The following is a 20,794-nucleotide window of genomic DNA, read 5'->3' as shown; positions in this document are numbered from 1 at the left end:
TCTAAATATAATGAGGAATTACATGTAGTGGAAAGGAATATTCTTTCTTGGCCATGGTGCTCTTACCCAGCATGTACATAAAACACTTTTCAGAAATGTAAATCCTAAAATGTTTAATTCTGGTTGAAAGTAGATACTTAAATATTTACTATAAGCTCAGTAATCTATTCTTTCTACTCTTCTAAAAATCCAAGCTAGGGAACAAAATGTTCCTGAGATGTCTTTTGCCATTCTAGTCTTGATTAATATACTGTATATTGTCTAATACCTCCATTCATTTATTAGTTCCTAACATATATCCTCTAATTTTAAAATGTATTGCCACAAACAGTAGGAAAAACGTGCAATACCTTAGGCCTCACCGTATCAATTTGACACCTTTTTATCATTTTGGTGTTTCTTTATCGATTTAAAATTGCATAAATATAGCAGATTTATCTAATAAAAATTTCTAAGCAGTAATGTTATGTTTCTTAAGTTATCTAATGTAAAATTCCTTTTTAATGACTCCCTATGTGAGCAAATCATTTTGTGCCTTAAGTATATATCATTGCTTTGTTGATATAATTTGCCATTTTATTGCTAATTATAAAATATGAAACAACTTTTAAGTAATGAATAGGTATAGGTGCTTAAGTAATCGTTTGGATATAGATTTTGTATTGCAAAGCTTATTCATTTTGATGTAATTAGGAGCAGTGCTTTTTGAAGTTGTGTATTTACAGACACTAAGGGATTGGTTGATTAATGAAGGATTTGTGAGCAGGTTGCTAAATAAAATACACATATCTCTAGAGTAAAAATACACGTTTGACTAGAATACAAAAAAAATAAAGTAGTTAGAAATATATGTTGATTAGAGTTTAAGAGTAACTGAGATTGGAAAATAGAAATTCAAATATATAGTCTTCCTTTTTAAATGAACAGAAAATCATGTTTTGATTAGCGTTTTGAACAATTTTATCCTTTGGTAAAACACTTTTCATTATTGGACCTTATTTAACTTTCCTAGCTTAAGAAGTACCACACATCTTTAGTGATTTATCTCTTATAATTTCGTGGCGTCCTTATTCTGCATATCATTATTATATTGTACTGTGTCAGCAAGTAGGCTAACATAGATAATCCTCTGAATATACTCTAGAAAAACATTTTGGTTGTTCTCATTTACTGTTTTTTTCTTCTCCTCTCATCATGAAGACTGGATTAAAGAAAACTATTCTAACATTTCATACTTTGTGACATAGTGTTTTTTGAAAATGAAAATTACACAAATGCAAATCAGAATGTTTCTTGTTAATAGTCATATTCATAAATATATATATCCCTAGACTCTCTCTCCTCATGTTGCCAAGGTTGCCACGTGAAATAGTACCTTCTTTCTCCCTGTGCCACATCTTAATATGTCAAGGACTTATCCTTTATGTCTGTCCAAGTGGAAACTTTTTTTGCTGAACTATCAGTAGATATGAATTTGTGTACTATTTCTATGCTTCTAGTAGAAATCTATGTCTTGCCTTGTGGAATAGTTCTTTATGTCCTTTACCTCTTTAATAGTTGAAGTTCCTTAAAGGCATGTGTTAGGGCGCCTGGGTGGCGCAGTCGGTTAAGCGTCCGACTTCAGCCAGGTCACAATCTTGCGGTCCGTGAGTTCGAGCCCTGCGTCGGGCTCTGGGCTGATGGCTCAGAGCCTGGAGCCTGTTTCCGATTCTGTGTCTCCCTCTCTCTCTGCCCCTCCCCCGTTCATGCTCTGTCTCTCTCTGTCCCAAAAATAAACGTTGACAAAAAAAAAAAAAAAATTAAAAAAAAAAAAAAAAAAAAGGCATGTGTACCTGACTTACCTTCCAGTTCTTTGAGTGTCTGACACAGTATCTCGCTTACAAGTACAACAAAAATAGTATGTGTATAACAACTCTTTGCAGTGTAAAAGGTGTATTTCCAGATCTCATCTCATTTAAAATTTTGACTGCTTCATGTGATGGAGAAATTCAGGATCAATGAAGTCAGTGAATTGATTTAGTGAGGTTACCATGATAGCAAAGACTTCACTTGGAACCACATCTTTTGATTTTGAAATCAGTTTTGTTTCTTATTTTGCTAATATTCTTTCTATGGTGTGGGCAAATAAAATGAGTCCAGAAGAGTTGTTAAACATATTGTCTTTGAATCATAAAACTTGGTCATTCAGTTCATACCTATTCTGGCTTAATCAGGTATCCACAAATAATTGCTCTAGCCAAACTTTTTTTTTTTTTTAATTCTTATGGAATGTTTTGAAGATTGTTTTTCAAATCTAGATACAAGTGAGAATAATATACCTCGGATAAAATAATTATGTTTATCTAATGTCCTTTAGCAGCTTAAATACGGTTGAAGAGCAAAATTTCCTAGGAAGGCTGTGATACATTTTGATGTGTATCGTACTTTCCTCGAAGCCTAAAACACATTTAAATGTTTTACAGTATAATTAGGTTTAAGGAACATTGGTCTATAATAAAAAACAAACCTAATTAGTTTGTTTCCTTTTCTTTGTACACCATTTCATGAACTACTAATACTTTTCGGTGAATTTAAGAACTCAGTTGCTTAGATTTGAAAATACAGTATATGTTTGTACTTATAAGACGGAATTTGGCAGTATCTAGCAAAATCACATATGTATGTATTTTCCCTTTAACCCAACAATCTCATTTATAGAAATCTGTCCCAGAGATATTCTGACAAAAATTTGAAAATACATACAGGTGTTTGTTACAGCACTGATTATAGTATCAGAAGACTAGAAACAATGCAGATATAGAGGCTTGGTTGAAAAATTATGGCTTATCCATGGTGGAATACCATGCCATTGTAAAAATGAGAAATCCTTCTGTATATTGTGGTGGAATGATATACAGGATCCTTTGGTTAAGTGATAAGAAGGTGAAGAAAAAGTGTTTAGTATGTTACCATTTAGGTAAGAAAGAGTGGGATACAAATGCATGTGCTTATATTAAAAACATGAAAGAATGTACCTTTTTTTAATGATTGCTTATAGGGATAGAGAAGGAATGAGATCAATAAATGAATAAACCTTTTGTATTTTTGCCTTAGAATCACTTAAATATTTTATACGATATAAATGTATATAACCAACAAAATAAACATATTCTGTCCCTGAGAATATAAAGTCAAACTGAATAAAATGAACCCACCAGAACCCATTTGATGGTATAAACTCATGAGAATCACTTTAAATACAATAATTTGACTGTATGTGTCAAGTGATATGTTGTCTAAAGGCAAAGAACAGTAGTAATACTGTTTGAAGTAATCATATTGCTCATGGTAGTGCTGGTATTCTATGATTATTTTTGTCTTGTGTGATAAAAACAAAAATGGGTGGCATTGGTAACTGAGATTTTCTGTGTGTTTTAAAGCAAACACAGATATAATATGTAGCAACTTATGTGTTTTCTCTTAGAAAGTTTAAAGAAGGGGAACCTACATGTAGGGGGAGATGGACAAAAGAGACTTATCAGTCACTAAAAATTTTGAAGCTGTGATGGTTCTGGTTCATGTATTGCTTTTTTTATTTTATGTATATTTGGAAAATTCCACACTAAAAATGTCTTAGGAATTTATCATTCTGCTTGGACACACTCTTTCCTTTATCCTTTTAGAATTCTAGTTCATCAGCTGATTTGCAAACCTTTTCATCCTATAAAGATAGAGAAGTTATTAGCTTAAGGCCTGAATACTGTGACTCATTGCTCACACTTCTAGAGGAATACTATTTTAGCATTGTATTACAGTTTAATAATTCTGAATCATCTTGTACACAGAATAGCAAATATAATTTCTGCCAAATGAAGAGGGACAGATATTGAAAAAGAGTACATCTCCCCTTTGAGTGTAAGCTCCATGAGAACAGGGAGTAAATGTCTCTTTTTCGGTTAAAAATTATAATGCTTATTTGTATATTAGGTACTTGATAAATATTAAATGAATAATAAACATCTGTACCTTTGTTATAGAATCATATTTAAATAGCAGTTTATATACTTTCAAAGTGTTTTCAGTTATAATCTTTTTCCCTCTTCTAAATTTCCCATGTGTAGAAAAAGATAGGCATTATCTCTGTTTAATGGAAGAAAAGTAGACAATGTACGGAAAACAATAGTTAAATGTATGTAAATACCAGAAAATTGAACTGCATTAATAACTATGTATGATAACTAATTGCAGATTCTGGGGTGACTTTCTTTTAACTAATAAGGAAGAGTATCTCCCTATATATATTTTAACTTCAGATATATTTGAACCATATAGAGTTGTGAGGTTTTAAGATCAAAATGAGTTGAGGATCAGCAGTTTCACACCGTCCATCCAGTAGAACACTTAGGCTACTGAGAAAGGACGGACAAATACCCCTGGCTGCAGGGTTCATTTGTACTAGTTTTGACTCTTTGTTTCTCCTTAATTCATCTGGAGATTCATTTTTATTAACACAGCATGGCCAAAAGTTTCTTGGCATTAATAGCTATAGCATAGAACAGAGACAGAACCCTGGCAGCAGGACACTAAGGGAATTAAAAGTATTACTTCTAGTCAAAGAACCACTGACTGCTTCAACCTGTCTAGTTAAGTAAGAGTAGGAGATATTTTCTCCCCAGTTCAGTAGAGCCATACTATGTGGGCAATGGAAGTTTGGTAATGAACTCTGCATGCCAAGCTACCCTCCAGGTCAAGATCTGAGGGGAAAATCCTATCAGTGATAAGACTAAAGTTGAGACAAAAGGAAATTAAATATATTCTGCCAGTTCATAAATATCGAATATTCATACACAAAATTCAATATTGAGTTATTCATAGGCTCTGTGAATAGATTTTGGAGCATAATAGAAGAAGCACATAATATTTATAAAGCAAAATCTTATACCTGAGAATGGAATTACAATTAAAAAACAGAAAAAATACTTGGGGATCTAGGGGCACCTGGGTGGCTCAGTTAGTTGGGTGTCCGACTTCAGCTCAGGTCATGTCTCATGGTTTGTGAGTTCAAGCCCCACGTCGGGCTCTATGCTGACAGCTCAGAGCCTGGAACCTGCTTCGGATTCTGTGTCTCCTCTCTCTGCCCCTCCCCTGCTCGTGCGCTCACTTGCTCTGTCTCTCTCCCTCTCTCTCTCTCCCTCTCTCAAAAATGAATAAACATTAAAAAAAAAAAAAAAAGAAAAAATGCTTGGGGATCTATAGTCAGTATTATCAATAATAGGAAATATGAGTGGAAAATGAAATGAAAAGATATGCCCATAATATCTGAAATTAAGATGTCAATGGTTGACCTAAGGAAATGGGCATGTGGAAATAAGGCATATGGAAAACAAAAATTCAATAATACCATCTGGTATGGTATTACCCAACCCTGAAATTCATAAGTTGAAATCTTTACCACCACTACCCTCAGAATGACGTATTTGGAGATAGGATTTTTAAAGGGGTAATTACATGAAAATTAGGTACATTAGGGTAGGCCCCAATCCAATTTGTCCACTGTCCTTTGAAGAGGAAATTTGGACACAGATACCCAGAGGGAAGACCATATGAAAACATAGAAGACCGCCATCTCCAACCCAAGGAGAGAGATGTAGCCCTGCCAACCCTTTGATCCTAGACTTCAGAACTGTGAGAAGAGACATTTCTGTTATTTAAGTCACCTGGTCTGTGACACTTTATATTATGGCAGCCTGAGCAGACTAATACACCATGTTAAAGGCACTTAAGGTAGAATCAACCACTCCTCGAAATTGTATCAGATCTAAAAATAAGTTTTAGAAACTATTCAAGAATATATTTTTAAAAGGACAAAACAGTAGAACAACGGAAAATTTGTGTATCTTTGTTTTTTACATCTATGATAAATTGAGAGAAGCCATTATATTTGTTGCCATTCCCTGCTCCCCACCTCCAAAAAGAAAAGTAGGTTCAATAAAGGAAATTTTCCCTCAATGGTAATTTGTAGACCATAAATGAAAATTAAAATATTGGAAAGTATCTTAGTTTCCTAGGACTATAGTATTAAAATAGCATAAACTGGTGGCTTAAAACAACATAAATTTATTGACTCACAGTTTTGGAGGCCAGCAGTCCAGAATAAAAGTGTTAACAGGGTACCTGGGTGGCTCAGTCGGGGAATTAGTCTGACTCTCCTGATTTTGGCTCAGGTCATGATCTCAAGGTTCCCAAGATCAAGTCCCATGTCAGGCTCTATGCTGACAGCATGGGGTTTGTTTGGGATTCTCTCTGTTCCTCTCTCTTTCTCTCTCTCTCAAGGTAAATAAACTTGAAAGAAAAAAATTGTTAGCAAGACTGTGTGCCCTCTGAAGGCCCTAGGGAAAGAACTGTTTGATGCCTCTCTCCTAATTTCTGGTAACCTCAGATGGTTTTTGGCTTGTAAATGCATCACTCCAATCCTCTTGTCTTCGTAGGACATTCCCCATGTGTGCCTTTTCATCTTCCCTCTATGTCTATTTCTGTGTTCAAATTTTCCCTTTCTAACTGATACCAGTCATACTGGAATAGGGCTCACCCTAGTGACCTCATTTTATCTCAGTTACCTCTGTAAAAATCTGTTTCCAAATCCAAGGATTTGGACATGCTTTTAGGGGAAAGACACAATTCCAACCATTGTTATTGTGTTTTTTTTTTAAACTTTTCTATTTTAAAGGGGTATTTTCTATTTTCTTCCACAATGGGCATGTATACATTTTGTAATCCAAATTATCTGAATGTTATTCAAGAAGTAAGATAAATGATTTTTGTAAAAGTCTCACTTCTAAGTTATTTTCCACATTAGCTCCCAGTTATGTTATATAATCCTGTTTGATTTAAATTATTTTCTGATTCAGCAAGAGTCCATTCGCATTAATATAACATTTAGCAATCTGTCGTCTGCATAATTATACATCTGTGATTATTAGGTAGGGTAGAAAAAAACTCCCATCTCTGAATTAAAATGGTCTCTTAGCATTTGTTATCTGTAGAGAGCAGACTGATGTTGTGGTTAAGAGGACTATATTGAATAAAGAAGGCATTTAGCAATAGGTATGTGAGCAGTGTGAACACCATCAGTGGCCTCCTAAGTCCTGGGTCCCTAGGCCATGAACGTTTTCTCACACGTTAAGCAAATAGATGAAGCATCCCTGTGTGCAGGATATCTTTCTATTTTGATCGGATGCCAAGCTCTTCATTGCTTTTGCATGAATTAGTGGTTATTGCTTTTTTTAAAAAAAGTATGGTTTTATAAGCTTTCTAATGAACTGACTTCTTTTTTTCTAGATATGCCTACAGTGGATAACTCAGTGTTTTTGGAATTATTTAGATTGGATAGAAATCTGCCATTATATTGCTACTTGTGTTTTCCTTGGTCCTGATTACCAAGTGTATATCTGTATAGCTATATTCAAACACTTACAACAAGACATTCTGCAGCACACTCAGACTCAAGATCTGCAGGTTTTCCTAAAAGTAAGTAACTTCAGGGGGAACATGGTGGTTGAGTTCACAGCTAACTTTAATTTGATTCTTAATATCAGATATTTTTCTAGACAGTCATCTAAAAACAACCTTAAGCGAGGCAGCTGGGTAGCTCAGTTGGTTAAGCATCTGACTCTTGGTTTCAGTTCAGGTCATGATCTCACAGTCTGTGAGTTCAAGCCCCACGTGTGGAGCCCACTTGGGATTCTCTCTTTCCCTCTCTCTATGCCCCTCACCCACTCGCTCTCTCTGTCTCTCAAAATAATTGAATAAACTTAAAATAAAACAACCTTTAGAGTAGGTACTATTCTCATTTTAGAGTTGAGGAAACTGAGGGACCAATTTAAGTAAGCTGCCCAAGATTATACAGCAAAAAGCAGTGGGACTGGGATGTGAAGTAGCTAAGCTATTGGGATTCAAAACTTGGCCTTTAGCCAGCGTGCTACTCCACACACTGTTTTTTGTTATATTCCTTCTACCTTATTTGGTCACTAAAAGTTCAAGCTACTATGTCAATACAGAGGTTTGAAACATTTTAAAAGCATTTCATGTAATTTCCTATACCTTCATATTCTATATTTTTTAAACTTTCACCTAGTTTTATAAAATGTTTCCATGAAAGATTATTCCATCATAACATTCTTTTTAAACAGTCACTACCTTACATAAGTTAATGTTTTAAATACAATATAGTTGCTCAGTTTGTTCCTCACAGTAATATGACTTTTGAAGCTCTGGACTCTAGGAAACACATGTTCAATAAATACATTCCTGTTGCAGTTCTTCATGGGAATCCAACTGTATTCATTTTAAGTTAAAATCTTTCCTTGAATTTGAAGTATGTTTCCCTCCCCATGCTACCTTCACCTTCCCACAAAGCACACATACACATGCACACACCCAGACCTGCATTAGTCCTTTGCTAGGTTTTCTCTGGATCAACAAATAATCTTTATGTTAATTAATTCTTTATTCTTTGTCATTTTTCTTTACCACTAGATCTTGTCAGAGCTATTTTCCATTTAATAATGATTTTCTGTAAATAAATGTCATCAATTATTCAAAGTTGCCAAACTATCAGGCATTTCTATTTCATAGAGATACTGAATTCAGAAGGTCACAGACTTTCTATATGTATCACTAGAATTATGATCTTAGGAACGTTTTTAATGAAAAAATATACCAAGACAGTGGTTGTACATGTAAAATGAAAACTTAGGTAGAAAAAGAAAAAAAGTTATCTGCAACAGGTAATTTGGAGGACAGGAATGGTTAAACAAATGGGAATTATGCTGAGGACAAAAATGTGGGTTCCTATTTAGTAAGGGACACTTTCGTCACTGCCATGGTCAATTCATAGGAATCTCAGAGTCTGAAGTTTTCCCAAGGGCTTATATTTGAATATCCTCTAACCTGTAAATCTATAACCTCTTATCCCATTTTGGTATCTCTTATAGCTGAAATTATTTTATATATATTTTTGTCAGTCTTTCTCAGTATAATGTACATATTCCACAAGGACAGTGATTTTGTCCATCTTGTTTACGAATGTATTTTCAATGCCTTGAACAGTACCTGGCACATAGTAGGTTCCCAGTAAATATCTGTTGACAGAATAAACAAATAAAAAATATAAAGGGAAAGATGAACTTAGTTTTGTTCACATTTAATAACAAACATTACCGAATTCTTTGATTGCTGGTGGTGATTATTGCAGTTTCATCTACTGCTTGATAATGCTGTCAGTTTAAAGAATTTTTAAATGAGGGGAGAAAGGTTACTACTCAAGTCCTGTTTAAATTACTAAAATTTTAATTGAATTGGTTTAAATCCAAACTAATAACATGTTGGCAAAGAATTAATTTTAGCACTTGTCCTGGAACTAACCTTACTTCTTGCTCTGCTGTTAGCAGTCGTCTGAGGGATTAGGAGAAATATCTTTCTGATATTGTGGCTTCACTTCATTTTTTGTTTTCAGCAAGTAAATCTCAAGTTCACTGATCTCTTTTGGTGAGCAGTTATTTTTCTTGTGTGATAAATTCCAGTGTGGTTTATTTATGCATTTACATACCCTGTTACTCTATTAAGCCCTGTTATGGTCTGTTGTTTCCAATGTATATAAATACCTACAGACTATTTTCTACTTATTCACGTATTAACCAATAATGAAACTTTGGTTAATAAAGTGATTTAATTTTCCCTTCCTTTGGAAGACAACCCAAGTCAAAAATAGTTCTATGATTCAAAAATTCTCATTCAAGTAGAAGTTAAAGGATTAAACCTGGGGAATTATGTTTTATTATACTTTCTAATCCAGAAATCTCAGACTTGTGCAAAGGGTGGAAAAAAAACTTAATAATTCTCCACATATACCACAGCCATAATAATATTCTTATATAGATTACATGCTATTTCTTGACTGTACGTATTTTTAAATGATTGCTTTGGAAGAGGTGAAGTAGAAGAGAGGACTTACTTTTTAGGGTATTTGGTGAGTTTATTTTTATTTTTTTTTTATTTTTGAAGAATGGGTCCATACTTCTTTTATAATAAAACCACTTTTTAAAAGGAGGATATTGAATCATTGTATAAAAATAGATAAAACAAGCATCCATTGTAAACAATGTTCAAATAATCAGACCCAATTGAATGTTTCAAAAATTTTGAAAAACCACAAACGTGTTTTCAACTATTATTAGTTATCCTGAAAACTTCAGGTACTAGACGGTTCCAGAAGATTGAAAATATGCAGTTTTTTCCTGGTTAATTATTGACAGAAAGTGACATGATAGAAGCATCACTTTAGGAATAATAATGATCTGTCTGAAGCAGATAGTGTTGAGACAATATCAACCCATTTGTATTAATTTGGTTTAGGCTCCAGATCTTAAATTAGGTAATTGAGAGTCTAGACTCATTGCCTACTTTTCTGATAGCCCACTGAGCAATTCTTCACGATCAGTGTATTAAAAAGATGACTTGGGGGGCGCCTGGGTGGCGCAGTCGGTTAAGCGTCCGACTTCAGCCAGGTCACGATCTCCCGGTCCGTGAGTTCGAGCCCCGCGTCGGGCTCTGGGCTGATGGCTCAGAGCCTGGAGCCTGTTTCCGATTCTGTGTCTCCCTCTCTCTCTGCCCCTCCCCCGTTCATGCTCTGTCTCTCTCTGTCCCAAAAATAAAAATAAACGTTGAAAAAAAAAAAAATTAAAAAAAAAAAAAAAAAAAAAAAGATGACTTGGAATTTCTTAGACCAGGTGGTGAGCATAGTCAGGCCTGATTTACTTAAAAAACAAAACCAAAGAATAAAATAAAAAACCCAAACACTTTATTTTTTCTTTTTTGACTAAACCACTAAATGATTAATGAATGGCATGAATATAAGTTGTTATTAGCAAGGTATTTTCTGAGTTTTTCACAACATCTTTGTAGACACAACAAATATGTAGGTTGATAATAGAGCAGCGTTATTATATATTATGTATAATAAGTGCATTATCCCCACACTGTGGCAATTGATAGATCATTACTGAACTAAAAAGCAACTTCTGAAGGTATGCTGAAGAGCTTAGTTCTTGGACTTAGGGTCTTAAATGTTTTTATCTGTGACAGATAAAGGTTCAGGAAATCTGTAGGCACCACACTTACTAGAAAGAAAAACATCACCCAGAAAGATAAGTATAGTGCTCTCAAATATCCCAGTGAGCTTGGAAGTGTAAAGTTTTGTTTGTTTGTTTGTTTGTTTAAGTGGAGTCATCTCTCTCACTCACGCAAGCAAGCCGGTTTAGAAAGAGTTTAATAGTAGTTTAGAAGACTCACTGTTTCAGCCAACTGGCTATATTGCATTTCTCTCTAGCTTGGTAATAGGCTGGCAGTGATCTTGGTTTAGTTTGTGAATTCAATTGAATTCGACTTGGGGAAAACTTCACTGAAATGCCAGGCTGGGAAAAGATTGCCTTCCAGTGAAAATCAGGCTGTGAAGGCTCAAAATACTTAATTAGAATGCTTCAACTAAATCCTGCATGTTATGGCAAAATCAATTTATAATTATGAAAAAATCAGATTAATTTCAATCCAATCAGTAAATTGTCAAGAGGAATTTTGTTTTTGTTGTTCTTGCAGCTGTTACCAGATCATGTTGACAGGGTAAGGAATGGAGATCAGACTGAGAAACATCACATGAATTGCTAAGCTTTTAACAGACAAAAGTATACATGGTACTAAAAATAATTCACCATCTGAGGGAATAGATAAAACATGTTCAGTTTTATGTCAACAGTGGTTTGCAGATATGTGTTTTTCGTTGTTCTTATATCACTCGAGTCTGCCCGCGTTCAAATTCTGGCTCTGTCACTCTGTAAGCTTGGGCACGTTGCTTAACCTCTTTGTGCCACGGTTTTCTCATCCGTATAATTAACTGTGAAATAATACCTATTACATGGAGTAATTAGATGATATCTGTAAAATACTTCTAGAACATTGCCACATAGCAAGTGCTTTAAAAAAAAAAGTTAGCAGTTATTTGAATTTCTACATCCCTGTCTCATCCTTCTCCTATTCTTTTTTTTTTTTCTTTATCTTTTCCTGAGAGAGAGAGTGCACAAATGAGTGTGAGTGGGGGAGGCGCAGAGAGAGAATCTTAAGCAGGCCCTACAGCCAGCATGATGTACAATGCCGGGGCTCTATCTCAGGGTCATGAGATCATGACCTGAGCCAAGTTAAAGAGCCACCCTAAGACCTGAACCAAGTTGCTTAGCCAACTGAGCCACCCAGGCACCCCTGTTGCTCTTAACTGAAGAAAAAGATGTATAGAGAACAAAGGAAATAGGCCTTTTTCCTGAGTCTCCAGTTAGAATATATATTTTGCTGCCATTTTTCTCTTCTCTAGGCACTTAGACATCTTAGTATATCATAGATTACCTGGCATGTACTTCAGAGCTATGTCAGGAACATTCTCTTACATTGTATCTGGTCAAGGCCTAATCTCTCATTTACCCAGCCAAGATAGGATCATCTCTCTAGTCATCACATATCCCCATGTACCCCTCAGCTGAAAAAAAAATTTAATGTTTATTTATTTATTTATTTATTTTAGAGAGAGAGAGTGCACAAGTAGGGAAGGGGCAGGAGAGGGAGACAGAGAATCCAGAGCAGGCTTGGTACTGTCAGCATAGAGCCTGATGCGGGGCTTGAAGTCACGAACTGTGAGATCATGACCTGAGCCAAAGTTGGAAGCTTAACCGACTGAGGCAACCAGGTGCCCCTGAGTTAAAAATTTTAAGAATCACACACTATAGTGAATATTTAAGAGCCTCATTCTGTCCAGAACCACACATGCTATATACACTCCCCTGATCCTGAGGATCGTTAGTATGTTTATTGAAACTGACACATCTAGACTCTTCCCCAGGCCTACCAAAACAATTTTCACAACAGGCCTGAGTTGTCACATTTTAGTATAAAACCTCAAATAGCTTGAAACTTCTAGGATATGTAAAAATGTCACCTTTGAAACTTGAATACAGGATGCCAAAACCAGAGATTCAGAAGTTTTGGGGCTTTGGGGCTTAGGAATTTCTAATTGTACCCAGCACCCCACGAGAAGCGTACTAGAAAAAAAAACGTTACTTGCAGATTGGTTATTTTTCTACCACTTTAACCGAGAAAGAAGCTCCTTTTTCATGATAGGTCAAACACAACACACAAGAAGCCATCTCCAGCAAAGGTAAAAAGTGGAACTAAGTTCACAAAACCCCTTCTCACATGTGACTCTTACAATATAATTTGATGCTTCTTACTTCTTAGTAAGATGTAAGTAAGTACACTTGATCTTTTTGTACTTTGTATCTATTTACCACCCTGAAAGGCCTTATCTTTGATTCAGATTCCAAATTTACAGGGCTTGCAGTAGCTCTAAAAACATTTCTGCTGGAAATTATTTTTGGAAACCTTTGCTGGTACAAGCAATGTTTGAAAGGATAGGTATAGCTTGATTTCCATAATAGGCATATTCCTGAGAAGTTACAAGAAAAGACTGTAATATAATATCGTAAGTGGATTGTTCCCTTATGTTTTTTGTCAAGGGGTTGAAAACAGTGGAGTACTACTTGGCAGTGAGAAAGAATGAAATCTGGCCTTTTGTAGCAACGTAGATAGAACTGGATGGAGAGTGTTATGCTAAGTGAAATAAGTCATACAGAGAAAGACAGATACCATATGTTTTCACTTTTATGTGGATCCTGAGAAACTTAACAGAAGACCATGAGTAGGGGAATGAAAAAAAAAGTTAGGGAGAGAGCCAAACCATAAGAGACTCTTAAAAACTGAGAATAAACAGGGTTGATGGGGGGGTGGGAGGGAGAGGAGGGTGGGTGATGGGCATTGAGGAGGGCATCTGTTGGGATGAGCACTGGGTGTTATATGGAAACCAATCTGACAATAAATTTCATATTAAAAAAGAAAAAAACAGACTGGAGTCAATAATCATTGATGCTTCGCATTATAGATTTGCAGTGCAATCAAGAAAATCTATCTTAGCCATTTTAGAGACCGTCAGTTAACAAAGATGTTCTTATTATGACCACCATTAACACCTTGAGTGCTTATTGAATGCCAGGCACTAGGGCAAAGGAATTTATACGCATTGTTAATTCACTCATTGACTTATTCAACTATTGTACAAGAGCTGTGTCCCAGGCATTATAGTCACAAAACAGGTCATATCCCTACCCACATTGACCTTACAGTCTACTGGTAGATATTTAAATAAATATATAATATTTTAGGTATTGATAAATCTTAATTTAAGGAACTTAAACATGGTAAGGGAAGTCAGAGATGCTATTGGATAAAGAGTCCAGCAAAGCCTCCTCTGAGAGCAGAAACAGAGACTTGAATGAGGCAAGGAAAAGCAACTTCTGGACAAAATTGTTCTAAATGGGAAAAAAGGCAAGGGCAGATGCTTAGAGGGAGAAATGAGTTTGGTCCACTTAGAAAGTGTTGAGATACTACCGTGGCTAGAACAAGGTGAGGTAGTTAGAGAGGCGTCAGGACCCAGATCATACAAGGTTTTATAGTTCATGATAAAGAGTTCATGTGCTCCATTTACACATGAGAAATTGAAGGTTAAAGTGTCAGTAACTTCCCCAGGTGTATATATCTAGTAACTACTACAGGGGAGTTTGAACCATTTTTTTGCTCTGAATCGAAATCTTGTGCTCTTTCTAGTGTATCAAGTTGTCTCTCATTGACTAATCTGGTTACCTTTTTAAAAAACTTTAAATTCAGTGGACCTTCTAATTAAATGTTCTCATTAGTAAAAGAAAATGGAGTTCTATATGCAAATGAGAGAGGCAAGCTGTGGATATGCCATATCATGTAATATTGAATGCACGTGAAACACTGTGGTTTAGAATAGTAATTTTTAATGCTTTTTGATGATTCAACATTTGAAACCCAGAAATAAGAGAGAGAATCATTGAAGGCATACTGGTTGAAAAGCCATTAGGTACAAAAAAGAAAATGCAATATGCTCAAAATGAACTTCTAACCAATATGTAAACCACTTCAGAAGTAACCTAATTTAAAAAAATGCTTTTCTTGAAGAAGTAGTGCATTGTTTATATAAAAAGGCATAGTGTTGCCAGATATAATTACATATGTCTACCTATTTAAAGAATTAGGGAATTCAGGGGTGCCTGGCCAGCTCGGTTAGTAGAACATGTGACTTTTGATCTTGGGGTCATGAATTTAAGCCCCATGTTGGAGATAGAGATTACAAAAAAAAAAAAAAAAAAAGAATAAGGAAATTCATATTTTTATACAGAGTCCCATGTACTTAAGTCCATAAACAAAATGATAAAGCAGTATTCTGAAGAAATGGTCTGTTATAGTTTGAATGATAAACTGGCAGTCTAGATGGTTGTAATTGCAAAGTAAAGTTATCCAGTAAAAAGGTCATTAGAGAACATTTAGAATAAAATGAAAAATATACCACTCTGAACACAGAAAGTAGATTTGGAGATTCTGAAGATTTTATTCAGAGTTATAAATTGTGAATTTTAAATAATGAACTACATAATTTAAAAACATTCTTTTAAAATGAATATTTGATTTTTCTCTTATGAAATATGACCTTGATATAAGAATTATTTGCCATTTTTTGCTTCAAGTTTTTATTTAAATTCCAATTAGTTTACAGTGTAATATTAGTTTCAAGAATAGAATTTAGTGATTCATCATGAGGCCCTTCCATAATACCCATGACCCATTTAGCCCACTCCCCCTACCTTCTTTCCAACAACCCTGTTTGTTCTCTGTAGTTCAGAGTCTGTTTAATGGTTTGCCTCCCTATTTCTCCCCCTCTATGCTCATCGGTTTTGTTTATTAAATTTCATATATGAGTGAAATCGTATGGTATTTGTCTTTCTCTGACTTATTTTACTTAGCATAATACTCTCTAGTTCCATCCATGTTGTTGCAAATGGTAAGACTTCATTCTTTTTGATAGCTGAGTAATATTCTAGTGTGTGTGTGTGTGTGTGTGTGTGTGTGTGTGTGTGTATACCACATCTTCTTTATCCATTCATCCGTCAGTGGACATTTGGGTTTTTTCCATTATTTGGCTATTGTTGATAATGCTGCTCTAAACATTGGGGTGTATGCATCCCCTTGGATAAGTATTGTTGCATCCCTTGGTAAATACCTAGTAGTGCATTGCTGGATCATAGGGTAGTTCTATTTTCAACTTTTTTTTTTTAAGTTTATTTTGAGAGAAAGAGCACTTGCACACACAAGCAGGAAGAGAGCAGAGAGGGAGAGAAAGCGAAAATTCCAAACAGGCTCTGCACTGTCAGCACAGTGCCTGACATGGGGCTCAAACTCAGGAACCGTGAGATTGTGACCTGAGCCAAAATCAAGAGTCGGGCTCCTAACTTCTGAGGTACCCAGATGCCCCTCTATTTTTAAATTTTTGAAGAACCTTCATACTGTTTTCCAGAGTGGCTGCACCAGTTTGCATTAAAGGTGTCTCTTCAATGTAGTTATCAGGATATTTTCTCTTTATTTTAAAATTATTGTTCACAATTGAAACCATAATTTAGAAAACATTCTAAGGAAAAAATATATTTAAAAAAAGTGATAGCTATGGTTCTCCATAGGTAGTTTTTATTTATAAATTAAGTGAAACAATAATTAAAAGATGTTCAGTATATTTTGCTTAGGTTTGCCCAGAAAAGAATTATTAGAGCTATTGTTCAAATGCTTTCATCCTCTATTGTGATTTAGTTGATGAACAATAGACATTCTTTTAAAAATCATGAATATACACTAAAGCAATTTTTCTGGCATGAGGCCTTTATCTGGTAAGATTAACACATTACTATAATTTCTCACCAGCTGAGATACAGTTTTAGTGAGGAGTTGATCAGAACCAAATCACACATAATTTGAATGAAGAGAATGATAAATCCATAAATAGTTCTGTGACTACAACAGTAACTATTTAAAGTGAATTCTAGAATAGTAAGAATGGCCTTACTTCAATCCTATTTTCCCCAAAGAACAAAGTGAAATATTTTTTTATAGAGAAATCACAAAAACCTAGTGTTTCTGCTATTCATAAGATGAACATCTTCCCTTTGAGTTGCTTATACATAAAACTGGAGACAATATACACCTCAGCTGTTAATGTTTTAGGACAGGGACCTGCAGACATCTTTGTGTCTTCAAGATATTACCAAGAACTTTACATACAATGAGAATGAATGAGTTAATGAAGAAATAAGAGAATAGATAACATTACAGTTATTTGTGTTAATTGAATAGAGTTCAGATTTTTATGTTGGAAGGTATTAATTCTAGCCTTAATGGTGTAAAGCTTTGCATACAACTTAACATCATTTAGTTCTTTTACATATAACATTAGACGTGTGGGGGCACCTGGGTGGCACATTGGATGATGGAGCAGCTGACTTTGGCTCAGGTCATGATCTCACGGTTCGTGAGTTTGAGCCCCGCGTCAGGCTTGCTGCTTTCAGCCTGTCAGCACAGAGCCCGATTTGGATTCTCTGTACCCCTCCCTCTCCCTGCCCCTCCCCAGCTCATTCACTCTTTCTCTCTCTCTCAAAAAATAAATAAAACATTAAAAAAAAAGATATAACACCAGACTTGTAGATAAGTAATAAATTTTTTAATGTACCAGCTATTCCTCCAGATTGCCCATATTTTAGGTGATGCATGGTAAAATTAGTATAACTTCTCCCAAGTTATTTGTAAGCTGTGAACTATTACTTAGGAGTGAGCAGTGACATCTGAGGGAGGCCTTTACAAGCATTCTTATTGAAAATTGCATATGTGATGTTTTTCTAGGTGTTATACATTCATGTGTCTCATCTGTAAACTGTCTATAACACAATTTCTGGTATATGATAATATATTATCTCTTACTCGTTTTAAATTGCTTTTGGTTTTTGTTAGTAACTTTTACCTTTAAACTGTAATGTATAGGAAGGCATGAATTGTCCAGTTTTTAAAATAATCTCCAAAATTCTGAACATGATACTTATTACATTGAATCAGGTATGATTTTTCTTCAGAATTTTTGTTTTATTTTGAAGGGTAGCTACTGCACAGCTAGTATTTGGAAATGCTAAAAGAAATAGACACAATTCTCTAAAAGTCTCTAAGATTCTAAATTAATATTCATATTGTTTTAATTTATTCTTGAGTGCCTCATTTGGGACACTAACCATTAAATTCAGAATTAGCATAGACATGCATAGTACCAACATTATGAGTTACAGACTATTGAAGGTTTTATGAACCTTCATAGCTGTAGAACAAGATATTTCTTACGACATTATAGTATCCTTTGATAAGCTTTAGAGTCTTTACTAACTAAAAATGTGAACAATCATTCTGTAATTGAAACTATCCAAAATACTGGGAAGATTTCATTAACTAAGAGTTTATCTTATATTTTCTTAGCTGTAAAGCATATTTGGTTTTAAACACAGACAACCTTGTTTCATAGGGACATGATTTCTTGCATACACATACATACACAGCCTACTACATAAAAAGCAATTACAATTTACTAGCAACATAAAACCCTGTCTGTAGCTTTAAAAAAAGTCAACTATTTAAATTCATTAACTTAGAATGTGTTTCTTTACGCGTGAGAATTAACTTCTCTCTGTATTTTTTGACAGGAAGAAGCACTGCATGGGTTTCGAGTGAGTGATTACTTTGAATACATGGAGATTTTGGAACAAAACTACCGACCAGTGGTGCTGAGGGACATGCGCAATGTTAGAGTGCAGAGCACATAGATGGTGGCACAGACAGTTGAATGCCACGTTTTATTTCTGTTTAAAGGAAACAATTGTTTTCTGTGTCTATGACAGCATATGCTTTGTGAATATGTATATTGTGAATCAATGCTGAGACTTTTTGAATATAATAATATATTCAAGTAGATATAGCTCAGTTTGTCACATGAAGTAAATTCTTTTTTGTAAGTTTTTTCTTTTGCAAGGTGATTTTAGAGTCAGATCTAATTTACTTCTAGTTCTTTGTATTTAAAAGCTAGTCCCGGGGCGCCTGGGTGGCGCAGTCGGTTAAGCGTCCGACTTCAGCCAGGTCACGATCTCGCGGTCCGTGAGTTCGAGCCCTGTGTCAGGCTCTGGGCTGATGGCTCAGAGCCTGGAGCCTGTTTCCGATTCTGTGTCTTCCTCTCTCTCTGCCCCTCCCCCGTTCATGCTCTGTCTCTCTCTGTCCCAAAAATAAATAAAAACGTTAACCTACATCTCTTCCTTCACCAGAAGATTAAAATATTTTTTCCAATGAGTTTTAAATGAAGTGGCAATATTGTAAATAATTGTTTGACTAGCCAGAGAGAGTCCATAGAAACAAGGAAGACAGTTGTTTTCTTGATATCTTGTCTTCACATATAAAGGAAAAATAGACAAAGCCACAACTATTTATTTAACATGTGGGGGAAATAAATGATATTTATCATGGCAAATGCTAAGAAAACTATTGTCCTCAGACATAATTGTGTTTCTGGGAATTGCTTGTGATACCTATATCAAGTTATAATTTTTCATGTGAGATGTCTCTACATGGTTCATTTAAAAGATAGATTGGTTATTTCATACTGATAAGCATTTGTTACGCATTTTTTTAGTGATAAATTTTATTTGTACTGAACATAACATTAGAATAATTTCTAAATTATTTTCAATGACTAACACGATGTTTTATTTAAATGGAAGGCTTTGCTCCAATGAGATTATTAATACAATATGGAAAGGTCTATTTTCCTCTAATTGTCACATTTATTATATGAAAGAATACACAAAAGTATTTTTCAGTTAGCGATTTTAACAAGTTTTTTTTAAATTATAGGTAGTAGTCCTTTTGTTTGCATTGCTTATATTTAAATATAAATCAACCATTAAGACTATTCTCAAGCTTTTTTTTTTTAAACCGAAAATGGCTCATCCACAAATCATTTTTCCTTTTGTATCATGTAAAAAACGGCACTGTACAGTTTTAAGTTTTATGATATTTAGGATATTGCATTATCAACCTTCCAGAACTAGTTTTTGTGCTGTAAATGCTAACAATAGCTGCTCAGTAATGGTGTTCCTAAAGGGCATTGAAAAAGTTGAGAAAAGAAAATTGAACAAGTTAACTTGACATATTACTCCCTTTAGTTGTGGTTGATAGGAGTTAAGTAAGAGAGTTCTAGGTTACCCAAAATACCAAGCTTTGTCTGCTTTCAAAGTTAATTTTGAGAAACTGTTTCACAGAATGTTTATGGTTTCATTTCTACCCACTCTGTTCCTGAGTTACTGTTACTGATACTAAGAAATTGCAGCTTTATTTCTTTTTTAAAAAATTCTTACATGGTAATTAGAAATACAAATGGAGAAGGAACTATGACTTAGTTGTATAATATTCATTGGTGATTTTGATTGGAAACTGAAGATCTTGATAATTACAGTTACATTTTAGAAAGGTGAACTCAGTTCCAACTGGAAAGCTTTTGTTTTCATTTGTTAAAGAAATGTCTTATGAACAATGACCTACCAATTCAGTGAAATAAAATGTAAAATATGTTAGTATGTGTAGCTACCATTGTAAATTATTTTTGTACCTATTAGTTTAACAATATTCTTTAGAATAGAAATAAATACTGCCCTGCCTTGTCCCTTTTTAATTATTTAAAGTATAAGTCCTTAGGACAAACTTTATTTCTCCTTTGTGAACAGGTACCTTG

At 34.6% G+C, this 20,794-nt stretch overlaps 1 protein-coding gene across 4 annotated transcripts in view; it reads left to right on the top strand.

Moving 5' to 3' along the window:
* TBC1D32 (TBC1 domain family member 32) overlaps positions 1 to 19,032 on the top strand; it is a 203,767-nt gene extending 184,735 nt beyond the window's left edge. For all 4 annotated transcript variants that reach the window (XM_086707707.1, XM_086707708.1, XM_086707705.1 and 1 more), the window contains 2 exons: positions 7,318 to 7,506; positions 18,720 to 19,032. In XM_086707707.1, the coding sequence (XP_086563833.1) occupies positions 7,318 to 7,506; positions 18,720 to 18,839 (309 nt within the window). In that variant the 3' untranslated portion in view covers positions 18,840 to 19,032. The remainder of the gene's footprint in view (positions 1 to 7,317; positions 7,507 to 18,719) is intronic.
* Positions 19,033 to 20,794: the final 1,762 nt, after the last annotated feature.

The sequence above is a fragment of the Puma concolor genome, chromosome B2, assembly GCF_028749965.1.
Source record: "Puma concolor isolate L17-30 chromosome B2, mPumCon1.1.hap2, whole genome shotgun sequence".
NCBI classification, from domain to species: Eukaryota; Metazoa; Chordata; class Mammalia; order Carnivora; family Felidae; genus Puma; species Puma concolor.
This window is presented reverse-complemented; position numbering and strand designations above follow the sequence as displayed.